The sequence below is a fragment of the Lissotriton helveticus genome, chromosome 3_1, assembly GCF_964261635.1.
Source record: "Lissotriton helveticus chromosome 3_1, aLisHel1.1, whole genome shotgun sequence".
NCBI lineage: Eukaryota > Metazoa > Chordata > Amphibia > Caudata > Salamandridae > Lissotriton > Lissotriton helveticus.
In genome coordinates, this window is record NC_136061.1 from 1,963,436,297 (window position 1) to 1,963,451,672 (window position 15,376).

At 42.1% G+C, this 15,376-nt stretch overlaps 1 protein-coding gene across 1 annotated transcript in view; it reads left to right on the forward strand.

The window, feature by feature from the left end:
* IGDCC3 (immunoglobulin superfamily DCC subclass member 3) overlaps nucleotides 1-13,530 on the forward strand; it is a 362,029-nt gene extending 348,499 nt beyond the window's left edge. Inside the window, exons 12-14 of the mRNA XM_078683466.1 lie at nucleotides 297-435; nucleotides 8,342-8,546; nucleotides 13,231-13,530. Of these exons, the coding sequence (XP_078539592.1) occupies nucleotides 297-435; nucleotides 8,342-8,546; nucleotides 13,231-13,428 (542 nt within the window). The 3' untranslated portion in view covers nucleotides 13,429-13,530. The remainder of the gene's footprint in view (nucleotides 1-296; nucleotides 436-8,341; nucleotides 8,547-13,230) is intronic.
* Nucleotides 13,531-15,376: the final 1,846 nt, after the last annotated feature.

The window sequence follows — 15,376 nt, forward strand, 5'->3', positions numbered from 1 at the left end:
AACTGCAGTGCTCTACTATAGATTATAGTCTTATAGAAAATGGGGTTTGATCCTGGTCAGGGAAATGTAGATTATTGCCACAACCCTTCGCCTCTTAAGGAACTCTAGTGCTCGATTGGGGCCTGGTCAGCTCTAAAGAAGATGCCTGAACAGACGAGGGTACTAGACCGCTAATCCGTCGTTTGATATCCTTGGGCGGTGGCCCAGTATAAGAAATTCTCAGTTCATTCTATCTCTCTCATGGCACTTTCCATACTCCTAAGAGATATTTATAAACCCTTTCTTCTCCTGAACAGCACTGAACCCGCCCTGTGACTGTGTCAAGGATGACCAGAGCAATAAGACTTCCACCACCGGCATTATCATCGGCATACACATCGGAGTCACCTGCATCATCTTCTGTGTGCTCTTTCTCATGTTCGGTTACCGGGGACGGTAAGGTTTCCATAACATAATTTGAATGACCTCTTTGTTTTTCTCTGGATTCTGTACTTATTCTTATTTTTCAAGGATAACTTATATCTAACACTTTTTAATAGTCTTCATTCGTCAAGGTAGAGGCATCCATTGGACAGCTCAGTACCACCATTCATGACTTCAAATTTAGACCAAATGTCTAGATTAAGCTCATAAATATAAAACTTGATGGACAGCACCTCTTTGGATGGATTGTGATGGAAGAACTCAACGTGGAGTTTGTTTAGAGGTCTGGAGGCTCTACTGTTGCCATTTGAAATACAGACAGGGTGCCATGAGCTTAACGCCTTTTTCTGCTTTGCTATTTGTTTAACACAAACAAACTCCCAAAGTTTTTTAGTATTAAAGAAATTATCATTTGCCCTGATGGCCAGAGAGTTTGGGCCCTGTTTGTGGAGGCTGTTAACTGATGGTTCTGCCCCGGACCTAGAGAGGTTTGAGTGACCATCACCATGAATTAGCAGCTGTGTGACAAATGAGCCAAAAGATCAAGGGTTTCTGATGGTGGATCCAGTTAAAATGCTTCTGTTGGAAATCCTTCACTTCACCACGTCAAGATGGTGAGGGAGAATCACAAGTTTGGATGGCGGTGCATCTGTCATTTTCTATGGCTAATGCCCTACATCTGTATTATGATACGGCTGGATACAGGGGAAGTCCAACACAGGCTTCTTTATTCTTAGTGAGCACAGCACAGTGGCAGCTGTCAAAGTAAGCAGAGGGAGACAACTAACCATCCACTCTCCACCCTGCTTCTTGAGAATTCTGAGCTCCAGAGCAGCAACATTCCACTGCATATCAAGCAAACAAGGCAAAAGGAAAAAAAGGTACGGATATAGAACACAACAATTTGCCAAACTTTACATGGGTACATTACAGCAAAAAGGAAGCAGGTAGCAGCAGCCATAATCACATTAAAGAAAGCAGCTTGGTACGTCATGTCAATGGACATCGGTCAATGAAGGTCCTTTAGGAATGAAGAAAGATTAAGTTCAGTCCCACAGAGGCTCATCTCTACCAGTAAGTGTGAGCACTGGGAGCAAGTAGAGGAGCTACTAAAGCACCTACCAGAACAATTCCAAAAAAGAGCTAGCCACATAGTAGAGGAAGGAAAGAATATAGCGAATACATGCTTAAAATCTGCACTAGATACCGCAGACACCAAAGTAGGCAGATGATGATCGGCATCACCGAAAGAAGGCACGCAGGGCTGTGGATCTCAGGTTTCAAACTGGAGGTGTAGAACAATATACTGAACTAACCGTTCAATGGAGAACAGATGTTTGGAAGCATAGTAGACGACAAGCTAAACCAGAGAAAAAAGGACAACGACATAGCAAGATCTGTGGGCGCTCTACAATTCAGAGGCATGTGTAGGGGCACCCCCTCAAGGAGGCCAGCGGGCAGAGGTAACCATCACCCTACAAACTTGCATCAGTCATGTCAGGATGGTTACTAAGGGGAAAGCCAAAGACAACAACAAGGGCAACAACAAAATTGTCAATACCAGCAAAGAAGACAATCCTTTCGAAGACGACCCCGGGGTAGAAGCCTTCCACAAAGAGGAGGGGCACCAACAACAACAATGTGACTACATTCCAAGCAGTACACACACTCAATAAACAACACGGAGAGTGCCCGCAATAGAAAAATGACATTAAATAAACAAACAGTTCCTCCACCACACTACAATAGTAGGAGGCAGCTTAAAATTCTTCCTCCACAAATGGAGAGAGATCACTTCAGACAAATGGATCTTAAACATAATACAGTACAGTTACTGCATAGAGCTAATCAAACAACCTCCAAACAAAGGACCAAGGAGGAAAATACATTCAAAGAGAGAAGTTACTCAGCTTGTCCAAGAAGTACAAGAATTACAAGCCAAAGAAGCCATTGGACAGGTACCACACAGGGAAAGAAACAAAGGAAATTACTCCACGTACTTCCTAATTCCATAGATAGGTGGAACACTGCATCCAATATTAGACCTCAGATTTCTCAACAAATTCATAAAGACTCAAAGGTTCAAAATGACAACACTGCAAGAGGTGATTCCTCAATTGCAAAAAAGAGACTACATGGCAACTATAGACTTAAAGGATGCCTGCTTACACATTCCCATGAAAAAGAAACACAAGAGGCTGTTAAGATTTGTGGTCAAGAAACACACTACCGGTTCAAAGAGCTAGCATTAGGTCTACATTCAGCACCAAGAGTGTTCACAAAGTGCATAGCAGCTATATCCGCTCATCTAAGACAAAGAATCCTGGTATACCTGTACTTAGACGACTGGTTGGTAAGAGCAAGCTCGTACAGACTCTGCAAACAACATATACTGAAGGAAGAGAGACACTTGTTCAGCTCGGATTTCCATACACTGGAGGCAAATCTTTCCCAGAGCCAGAACAAGAAAAAGTATTTTTAGGAGCAACAATAGATGCAATATTGGGGTAGGTGTTCCCAAGCGAGAAGAGGATACTAGCCCTACTGAAGGAGACACAGCTATACCAGAAAGGGCAAGCTCTGACAGTAAGAACAATGGAGAAGCTGCTGGGAATGATGGCTGCATGCATTCCTTTGATTCCCAACATTAGCCTACACATGAGACCATTCCTAGAATGGATTCAAGCGCAATGGTCACAAACAGGGAGTTGGTAAGATCTAGTGGTTGTCATGCAAACAGTACAGCAGAAAATAGCATGGTGGAACCAAACAAACATATCACAAGAGAGACCTTTCACACATCTAACTCCATCAGTGACCATAACGAGAGACGCTTCACAGATAGAATGGGCAGCGCATATGAACAACCTCAAAGTAAGGGAATTGTGGACACAGCAGGATGCTTTACAGCACATCAATATCTTAGAGTTAGAAACAGTGTTCCTAGCCTTAAAAGCATTTCATAAAGAGCTCCACAGAAAGATAGTTCTGATACAAACAGACAACACAACCACCATGTTTTACATAAACAAGCAAGGAGGAACACAATCATGGGCACTCTCGACTCTAGCTCAGCAACTCTGGATGTGGCCAATCCCAAGCAGGCAGGCTGAGCAGACAGGCGTCATCACCCCAAGAGTGGGAGTTGAATCAAACAGAACTTCTCAAGATTTTTCACAAATGGGGAACTCCAAGAGTCAACCTCTTTACAACACCCCACAATACAAAATGTCAACGCTTCGGATCCTGGCAACCTTGCAATCAGTCCCTGGGGAGCGCGCTATGGATAGATTGGTCAGGGATATTTGCTTACGCTTTTCCTCCTTTACTACTTCTCCACAGAGTAATCACCAAATGCAAAACCAATCATATGACAATGATTCTTATTGCCCCACATTGGGCAAGACAGACTTGGTTCTCATAGATAATGGAGATATCTCACGGATCAATTCACGAATTGTCAAAAAGACAAGGCTTACTGACAATGCAAGGGGGAAAAGTACTTCACTCAGAACTTGAGAGCCTGAGCCTTGGAGCATGGCTTCTGAGGACATAGAATTTGCACACCTAAAACTACCAGAAAGCATGATGGCAGTTCTACCAGACGCAAGGAAGACAACAACAAGAAAATCTTACTCGGCAAAATGGAAAAGATACCCTCAGTGGTGCCTCAAAGAAAACCTTTCCAAAAAGATCACAAAAGAAAAACCAGTTCTGAAGTACTTAACACATTTACTACATAGCAAACTAACTTATACATCACTAAAGGTTCACTTAGCAATTGTAGCATATACAAGAGGACAAACTGGGAAGAGCTTCTTCACTTCTCATGTGGTCAAGAAGTTCCTTGAAGGGGCAAAATGAATCACAGCCAAAAACAGTGCCTTCACCCGCATGGAAACTTAATATAGCACTCGCTTAGCTAATTAAAGCACCATTTGAGCTGTTACACTAGGCAACGCCACAGATGCTCACACTGAAGACTGCCTTTTTAGTAGCAATAACATCGCTACGTCGAGTTAGTGAACTGCAGGCACTAACACTACAGGAACCCTACTTCCGAATACATAACAACAGAATTGTCATGATACCAGATCCACATTCCATCCCAAAGGTGGTATCAAAATTCCACTTAAATCAAACCATACAAATACCAAGTTTCTTCCAAAATCCAAAAACACAGGCAGAAAAGGCATTTCATACCCTAGAAGAGTAGTCATGTATTACATTGAAAAGACAAAAGAATACAGAAAAACAAAGCAATTCTTTGCATCTTTTGCAAACAGTTGTCTGGCCAGGCCAGTTACCAAAAACACAATTGCAAGATGGATTGCACAAGCCATACAGTTATGCCACAAACAAGCAGGGCAAACATTACAAGGAGCCCCGCGGGATCACTTAACAAGAAAGAAAGGAGCAACTATCGCATTTCTAGCCAATACTCCAATTCAAGACCTTTGCATGGCAGCAACATGGTCTTCAGTACACACGTTCACCAAACATTACTGTGTGGACATTCAAATTAATAAAGAAGCACAAGTAGGACACACAAGTAGGACAAAAAGTCTTGCAACATTTATTCACAAACCTGCGCTCATCTTCCACCCAGCTACCACAAGACTAGCAAAGCGCTACAAAGTCTATGCACAGCATGTGAATCCAGAAAAGATTCACGCTGCAAAACGTATAGTTTCTTACCTGTAGTTTTGCAGCTTGAAGAATTTTCTGGATTCACTAGCGAACCCACCCTCCTCCACCAAGAAAGATGAGACCAGAGGAAAAAGTAAGAAAAAAAAAAAAGAATCCGATGATGGCGACCATAGGTGGGAGCTTCCGGAGGAAGCACGTCGACGTCACAGAAGAACACTAAATGGTGGTATGTCTACGCCCATCAACAAATGGGAAAAAACTAAGGACAAATACAACAATTCCGGACCCAACCTCTAGGTAGCAGATTAATGATCAGCATGTGAATTCAGAAAATTCTTCAAGCTGCAAAACTACACAGACAGGTAAGAAACTATACGTTCATTGTTTACCTTTTAAAATAAGGTCTTCATCAAGAGCGCTCATAAAATCATTGTGGTAGCACATCTAAAGCCATAGATGTGTACCCATATGTATATGACTGGCTGGTGAAAGGGATATTATCTCAGCAATGTAAGAGTTGCACAAGCAGGGATACTCAATTGATATGCCTGCTGGACTTAGCAGCCAACCTTCAGGAGACTTCTCTAAGCCCCCTCAGTGAAAGTTGTGGCAACTCCAAAAAAGAGATGCCCAGGAGGATGTTCTTAAGGTAAGCAATCTGCATGAAGATTATGTATCCACCAGAAATATGTTTACTGAAGATGTATAACTTTATCAGATGGCTCAACCTCTGAGCAGCAGTGGCTGGCACAGTTCAGAGGTAGGGGGTGGGGGGAGGAGGACGCGGGGGGGAAGCAGGTATTAAAAAATAAAAGAAAAAATGTACCTTCTCGCTGCTTCCTTGCTGCGTCTCTCCTCCGTAGTCCCTCGCTCGGCCTGAACAGGAAGCACACCCAGGCTCCTAGTCAGCCAATCACAATGATGCCTCAGCAGAGTTGGCATTGGTCTGAGCGCTGTGGTTCAGCGCTGACTGGGAACCTTGGCATGTCCTCCAGACAGGCTGTCATGCAGCCTCCATGACTGTTTGGCCAGCTCGTGAGGGCCGGCCAACAGTCATTGCACACTTAGGAGGGTGCTACCACTCCTCCCCTGCCCTGCGAGCAGAGCAGCCCTGCCCATCATGCAAAGCTACCGGAAGTAGTACAAAATAAACTGATAATAATGCAACTTATTATCATTCTATTTTCCCTTTATTTCACTGCTAAAAAGCAGTGGAGCGACACTCCTCCACCTTAGCGGAGGAGCCGCCACTACCTCTGAGAGTGAAAACCGTGATGCAGCCTTCAGAAATTATGAAATTTTTTGTATGCATCTAATCGTATATGCATATCCACATGAGACAAATGCAAAAGTATCCCTCAATTCAGCGGTCGGAGTCTTTGGAGACTGAGACAAAGTGGTGGTTGGGCCTTACAAACTGAACTCTGTGGCGGGAAGGATCATAACCAATTCAACTGAGAATAATACAGCAGATGCTAGTCAGAAAGGCTTGGGGCACACACGGGCAATCTACATATCAGGGATTGTAGTCCATCAAGAACGCACAACTACACATCAGTTTACACAAAGTGTTCCTAACACAGGTCACTCCTGTTTACACAAGTATTATTGCAGTATTTGCTGCCCTTACCCAATAATCATTTGAGCTCCATGCCCATTAGAGTATGTATTTGCTCGGTCAGTATATATGAAGAGATCACAACAAGCCTCACTAATCAGCATTCTTTCCTTTCGTGCTTCTCTAGAAGGTATATTGTGAATGTATCCTCAAAAGCACACCTTCTTCTTTTTGGCAGAGTTTTATATAGCGCGAACTTGACCCGCAACCGAATCGGGTATCAGAGCGCTTTACATAGCACCAGTTCCTTTACATGAAGACACATTCATTTTTGCTAGGCACAGGGAGATTAAGTGATTTGCCCAGAATCACAGGATGTTTAAAAATGGTATAAAGTAGCTGAATATTATGTCCATTTGAGCAGATTAATATGGCATCTTTGAAGTGTTTTACTATTGAAGTAGCATTTTAGTGGCTATGACCTCCCTTCACAAGTTAAGTGAAATACAGGGACCTGACTGAAAAACAGCCCTATTTGCAAGAACATCACAATAAAGTAATACTGCACTCCCCTTCAAGATGCATGTCCAATGCTATTTAATTATTCATAGAAAAACAGATATTAAATTGCTACTTTTCTTTAAAACCCACATCTGCAACCAAAGGGCGTTAAATACTTTGCATGTCAGAAGGTATTGCATGGGTAACAAAAAAAACCTGTACATCAAACACAACAACTGTTTGTGGTGCATGTTCTACAGGTGTTGAGAAAACCAGGAACACAAATGAATTCTTGCTAGATGGATAGACTAAACAATTAAGTGTTGTTACTCTTAGCATGAAACACATTACAAGTTAGACAAAGAGTAGTTTGGTTGACCATTGTTATATGCATATGTTAATGATGCTTATTAACTTGAAAAATCAATAAAGGAATTTATGTAAAAAGAGGTAGCTATAGAACACACTCTACTAGAAAAAAACAACTTCACTAGCTTTCAGGAATAAACAGCTTCACTGTTCTTCATGTTAGGCATTTCATTTGCTGCCATATCTAAAGCTGAAACTATGTTCAGACTTTTACTAAGTCTTCCTGTATGGATATTCAAACATGCCACAGAGTAAGAGTGGTGTAGGCAGTGTTAGAACAATTGTTTGCATCAACTCATACTGCAAATCCTACATAATGAATGCACAACATGTGGAGCTAGAATAGTGTCATGCTGCAAGAGTAAGACGTTATTTACACATAACAACGGATTTGACACTTGAGACTATTCTAGAGTTTATTCAGATGCTTTTCCAATACCAACCACTTGATGTGAGAGTAGAATGGCCCTGTGCAAAACTGGGAAGGCTTCAAGCGTTTACTCACAGGTAACAACCAAACAGAAAAGTGTGCTTCGCTGTCATCAGTGGCGGTACTTGGAACACCGTGGTGGAACACAACTAGTCTATCTAGCATTAAACGTATTTGTAAATTTACTTTACAAATCCAGTTTGGTAAAAATCTTGCAGATAAATGGAGTAAAGTGGCCTGGATTTATGTAGTTATATCCTACATAAGTAATTATTATACTGTTATTCAAAGCTTTTCAATGATGATTTCAAGTGAATCAGTACCAGAGATGTTGCATAAAACTGCTGGTTTAAAAGGTTGTCCCATGTTACAACTAACGTGAGATCTGTTTTCTTCTCTTTTTCATCCAGGTTGCTCATTTGTAGAAAGGGGGCTGATCACCTGTCCACCCAGCAAGTGCCACAAAGTCAGCGGAGTCCGGGAACTGTTCTAAATGGCTTAACCCATCGGGATGTGGAGGAACTGCGTGACAGAGGGAAGCAGCCAGAATTGAATGAAATGCAGATGTTGTTCCCTGAGTCCCATCCTCAAGCCTCTCAGGACAATGGAACCACGGTTAGTGACATCTCTAATGCTTAGTGACCACTATGCTGAGACGCATGTCCATGCAGACCTTCCTTTGTTACACTCCTGTATGCAACGCCTCTCTTATTTTTTCGTTTTTGTTTATTATACCATGAACAATTCAATAGAAGTCCTGCCTGTAACTAACAGGTGATACTTTTACACAATTCAGTGAAACTCACTTTATTGTCCCCTTAAGTAAGAATTGCTTTACTGGATGTGATGGAATAGCTTTTGTTCCCTGACTGAGTCTTTGTTCATGTCTACACTTAACCACACAGCCACGCCTGTCCACGTTGTCATGCCTGAGCGATCAAGCTTCTATGTGCAACCACATTATTCAATGCAGCGACGCCTTTATACCATAGGGCTTGTATTTTAGGTTTTGGTGCAGACAGTGTTTACTACAGTCTCCATGGTGGCCACCATCATTTATTACTAGTGCTCCTGGGTCACGTCTACTTTTTCACTCCCAATGGACAGCCAAGTTACTCATTTAAAGATAGTGAAGCTGAACAATCAAGACTTACTGTAGGAGGTGATTGTGGACTAACGTTTCCGATAAAGCATGACAACAATAGACCTAAATGACCTAAATGTCCTTTCATAGCTATTGCTTCTAATGGGAAACAGTTTTCTTTACAAGTTGGTCAAAAAGTGCAGTTGGCATTAATATATACACAGAAACTGTGGGTGCTACCACATTCAAATTCTTTAATAGCACGTTTTAAATGCTGGGCGCTAGACAACTAAATAATATGGGGCCCTATGGACAATGTTGGTCTGTAAAAAAGGCATCACCCCAGCATCTCTTCAGCCTATAGGTACTTAGTTGCTTCTCGGGACAAATGTGGCAACAATCACTGCCAGGTTTTATTTGGGTCCTGCTAGTTCACTTTCTCCAGACAGGTTTCAGTTGGCTTTGCTTGAAGTCTGTCCTACTGTTCAGGACCTAGCACCTCTACTTTCAGCGGGCACTCCAGTTTCAAGTTCTTCCAGGGCAGGGTTAAATAGCAGAATGTCTTCCAAATTCTAGGCCTGGCTTGGAGGAATCAGATAGCGGCATTCTTGCGAATGTCTTGTTAGAATATATGTGCTATGTCTGCACCAAGTTACGATGATTTACAAATTACTCATCCCATGGGGTAGTACATATCCCAAGTTGTGGCTAGTGGCGATCAGCCAGGAGCAGGTTTATTTAAAAGACCAAAGCTCCTTCCATCAGAACATAGTTCATTTTCCAGCTAGTTGATGGAATACAGAGGAAGCCCTGATTCTAATTGGGTATACAGTTTTATGCTTTGCCCTCTGCATCTTTTGCCCTGGCCTCATTTTTGGTAGGCAGACTCTGACAAGTGTGCTCGTATATCACAACATATCTTCTCAAGCCTCCAGAAACATTGAGCTAAGGATTGTGAGGACTAAAGGGTCATCCCAGTGGAAGAGCTTTGTGATCATGTGCCAACTATGGAAACTAGGCTAACTGCTGAAAAAGGAACCCCGGCTATTGTGCTTTAGTGTCCCTAATGCACCTTCAAGGAGGAGTATCATATGTTTTATAAAATCTTTGATCAGAGAGGGCTATCATGGTTCTGAAGCATGAGTCAGGCATTTGGTTTTAGGAAAGCAGAACTACTAATTTGCAGAAGTGAGACAGGGCTATTGGTGTTTAGGAACAATAGCCATATTTGTAATATCCGTTTTTAGTACATTTTACATGTGGGCACAGGACTATGCACTTTGAAGAGCCCTTTGTGAGGTAATGTAAGTTAAAAATCAGTAAATTATTCATCAAAAATATCATTACATTGCATATGCCCCTGTTGCATCTTTATCACGCGTTTTCTTTTACGCTGCCGTCTATTATTGATATGTGGACAGACGTGCTCAAAGCCAGCACATTTTAATGACCCTTTAAGGTTATATGCTCAGGTTCCTACCCCATTTTTGGAGTATATTTGAATCCTGGAACCTCAGTAAGCACATGCAGCTACACTTTAGATACAGTGGTTAAAATGTCTAGATATCTTTATCTGGGTAAAGTTAATCTGTAAGATGCAGCCTGATATACGGGATAATGGCATCTGATGGGCTTGGTGCATATTCTTAAAGTTGGCCGTTTGTGTAGGACCTCAATGCACTCTAAAAAGGGCGGAGAAAACCTCTGCTGCTTTTTGGCAGACGCCACACACCTGACAAGCTCTAAATGAGGCCCTTTGTATAGACAAACACACCATAGGGGAAGTCATCCTTTTCACTGTACTACCTACCCAGTAACAATAATGTTTTGATTTATATAAGAGTCACTTTCACTTGGATTAAAGTCTACACCTTCAGTCGTTATCACGATGCCTCCACCCAGATTTATCTGTCTCAGGTGATTTTGTTTGCTTCTCGAAACATATCAAATCACACCAGCTGACAAGCGGATCGCCGCAGAGTTCTTTTCCAGCTATTCTCTGCCTTCCCCATTATATGCTTTGGCACCATCACATTTTTACTGTGGAAAGATTTGTGAAAAGTTTATATGTGTAATTTGCCCAATTGTTTCATGTTTTATAAAAACGGTATACAAACAAATGTAACACCTAATGTATATGCGTGGAAATTCGCCTTTGTTGTCTAGGTACTTAAACATAAACAATGCTTAGACGCTTCCACACTTGTTTGTTTATCACCACATGCATTGAATGTTTTAGTCAATGTATATGCCTTGCTTTAAAAGTAATGTTTACATTTATACATATTCATCTACGTAGCATAGCAGTAATGATCAGGTGAATATGTTCAATTAGATAAACAAAAAGAAATGATTGTTGGGTCTGCTTGAAGATTTTAAGGTCTCTGGTGTTTTTATTGATAATTCCGAAACGGTTTACATGGATGACATGAAATTACAGACATTGCGTCCAATATATCCACATAAGAGACTTGCATGTAGTTGACGATACCGGGATATTAGAGAAATGTTCACATAAGGGAATGAGCAAAAAAAATTGAGAATAGAGCATTTAGTCTTAAAATGGATTCTCAAGTCGGGAAATTTCTTAGAGTCGTGTAATAAAAATGTGAGGTAAACTTTGTTGGACATTTTAAGAGCTGTTTTACTCTTGAACTTTGTGTAGTGAATATGCCCTATTTTATGAGATAGTTTATTCATATTTTAATGCTCTGGCAAGCGTGTGTGTGACGGCTACTAGTAGCAGTTAACAATGTGTCACTGTAGCTGCCTTTAGCCACAGTAGTTATACCAATTACCCCTTTCCAAACAGATTCACTTAGTTTAAATGGCAGACTATTACTGTGGGACACAGCGCATGAAAATTGCCCAATCCCTAAATATGCCTGATGCTAGGCCACCTCAGGAGGAGGTTGGACTTGAAGTAGGGAGCAGGAGTTCCGGTTTTAGGAGGTGGAATTTACACTATTCCCAGCTTTCAAATGTGGAACTTACTTTTTTTCACGGGGTAGGACTTCCCATTGTGAGGAAGGAGCAGTTAGAGTTTCTGTTTCACAAAGCAAGTCTTCGAGATTAAGACTGGAGGGCCTTGTTGTTTCTGAAGCTAGGACTTCCTGTACCAGGAGGCAAAACTGGGTGTTTTAGTTTACTGTGAGTCACTCATGAAGTGCCTATTGTGGATCACTTATTTACCTTTTGGAAATAGCAAGTAAATATTGTGAGCCCAGCCTTTACATTGTGTGATCATATGCTGTATGTGAATTTATAATAGATACAACTTTAAAAATCCCTGTACCATGTAAGTAACATTATTTCGGGACTCTCTGTTCAAGAGGATCTGACTTGTAATATAAGGACATTAGGGGGTCAATTCCGATTCGGGAAAAAAAACGTCCGTACGATTTGTATCCGGAGCCCTCTCCGTACAAATCGTACCCGTCCGTCCGAGTCGCGTAGTATGATCCGTATTCCGTGAATCCGGCCAAACGTATTGCAAGGCTGAAACCGTGAACCGTACGACTCGTACACATGCCGTACGACTTGTACACATGCCTTACGACCCGACGAGTACGATCCGGACCGGAGTACGGTGCGTACACCCATCGTACTTGGGGTATGGTGCGTACACCCCATGATCGCAGGGGTACGCACCGTACTCCTGCGATCATGGGGTTATGCACCGTACCCGGGGAAGCCGTTCCGTACCTGTTTCGGCGCAAACTCTGCTTTTACGGCTGTTTTCAGCTCCCGTAGAAAAGGGTCGTACGGTGCTTACCCGACACGTATCGTACTTGCTGGGTCGTAAAAACCAGCCGCGAACCGTACAGATGTCGCGTACAGCGGGTTCCGAGGGAGAATCGTACGGAGATTAGAGTCGTACGGTCTCTGTACGACTCGTACGGAGTACGGCTCCTGGTACGAATCGTACTTCGTCGTACGTACGGGGGACGTTGCAGGGTACGATTCGTACGGGAAAAACGCTCCGAACGGCTATTCGGAGCGTTTTTCCCAAATCAGAATCAGCCCCTTGATGTCTAGAAAATCCCAAGTGATTGGTGACGGGGCAGGTTTGCTCTAAAGCAGCCCAGCCCTCATGTTGCAAACATATGAAAAATATTTTAAAATGTATTTATTTTATGGTACTTGTGTAAAATGTTTTTAGTATGTTCTTAATTAACACGTTAATGGTATCTCTTATCTCTTCTTGCCTTCTAGGAGCCTGTTCCCAAACTGCCTACCTCACTGGATGACACCCAGATCTCAATGCTCCCCCCGGACGAGTTCAGCATCACCGAAGAGCAGGCCATTAAACCCCTATCGAGGCCATCATTGGAGGACCATCAGGCTGGATCCCAAGTCAGCGTCTCACTGGAAAGCAAAGCCTCGAACCACAGCCCTACTAGCGAAGGGTGAAACCGTTCCTGCTCTCCCTCCACGGCTCTGAGCAGTCTCTAGTTCTCTAGGACTTGGCAAAGGAACTGCCACCGCTGGCTTTAACAGCAAGTTTTCAATCTCAGGTCAAATTGAAGATTTCTGCAATTTCTTTATTTTTTTGTATGGGGTGGTCTTTTGAATGTTTTATTTCCTATATATTGGAGGAGGGGAGAGGCAATCGCCACCTCCTGCAAAATGTTTCTCTCAATCTCAGGCCTCCAATAATTTTTTATTGTGACCTCATCAGGACTGGATCCTGATTTCGTTTTCTTTTATGTTACCACTGGCTGCTAAAAAAAACCACAACTATCAGAAGAAGAATTTTGGGACACGCCTGTTGAGAGGGACCGAGTTAAACTAAACCCTTTACCTACTCTCATACCTGCGTCTTACCTGTCCTCTTGTCTCTCATCCTATTGGCAGCTGAAGGACTCTAAACACTGCCACTCGCCAGTATTCTTAATGTCTGTTTTGTTAAGGTTTATCTATTTTTTTTCTTTTGTTTTGACAAAACTATATCTTTTCCTGGTCCAAGTAATGGTCAACTCGACAGAAGGAGGGAGCAAATGAGAACAAAATCCAAATGGCCAACCTTTTACGGATGCCTGCAACTTTCTGTGGTTTCACGATTATACACCTTTTCTCAGGAGACCTGTTTTCTTGTTGCTTGGCTGTCGACAACAAAAAAGCAAACATACACACAGAAGGAGGACTGGATGGAAAGCATGTCAGACATAATCCTTCACTGAGCCAACTGCGAAAGACCAGGAGAGACTGCTCCGGTCAACAGAAGTAATCTACCTCAACCTGATTGAATGTCACCGCAGCAGCAGCCAATGGCGAGTCCTGCATTACTCAACCAGTAGTTGCATAAACTGTGCAAATACGCTCGGTCAGTACACACACTTGGTACTACCTCAGAAAAGGAAAACACATGCTACGCACATCTAGCCGACCTGGGTATTTCCCTTGGGTTTTGTTTTACAATTATTATTTTTTTCAACGTTGATTCAATTTTATGTTATGTTTCCGTTGCTCCAACTGTAAAGCACTTCCAAAACTTTGAAAGAAAAAACAATTTCTACCTCAAGTTTTTAATGGAACCTCCTGACATTTTCTTTTTTCGAATGTTGCCTCTTTATTTTGACCCTATCAGCAGAATCCCCCAGCAGATGCCTACAGGACTGTAGAGGTGTCTTGCACCCCTCCCGCCCGAGTTTCATATAACCGGTTTATCTGAAGATAAGAAATAGCAAAAAAAGTCACAAGTTTCCCACCCGAAATTGAAAGGTGATGTTTTAAACAAGTATAGAGAATATTATCCTTGTGTTTTATTTAGCTTTAGAGCTTTTTAACCAGGTATATACATGATTTTTGGTAAGTCTTTGCGTTCCGTTTTAAATGTCATATAAGTTGTATTTTATGTTTTTCCTTGAGGACTGTTTGAGATATAATAACTTCCAGTAATGCCTGCAAAGAAATCTTAGACATTTTCTGTGTTGCTGTATAGGCTGGGGAGGCGGAAGTTGTACAGTTTCAAAGCAGAATGGACCCAATAATACTGCCGTTTGGGGATTATACGTCTCTTTAAGCTTTCGATCAGAGAAACTGGTACTTGCATTTACTGATCGACTGCTATAAACTGTGTTTTGCTCTTTATTAGCAAAACTTGACTCCTGTGACGATATTCCACACATGGATTTTATTCATAAATGCACAGAGGTCCATTCACCTTAAGAGTCGAAGAAGGACTGGCAAACTGTGATATTGCTCTACAGCGGGGCAAGCCAGTGAAATAAATCCCTCAATGCCCCAGTATGCCAGTCTTCTCTTAGCAGTAATCGAGACACTTCCACTTGTTTACTATGGGACAGCGTAAACCTGCGGACATTACTTAAAATTTTCAAGAGATGTTATAATAGCCTAA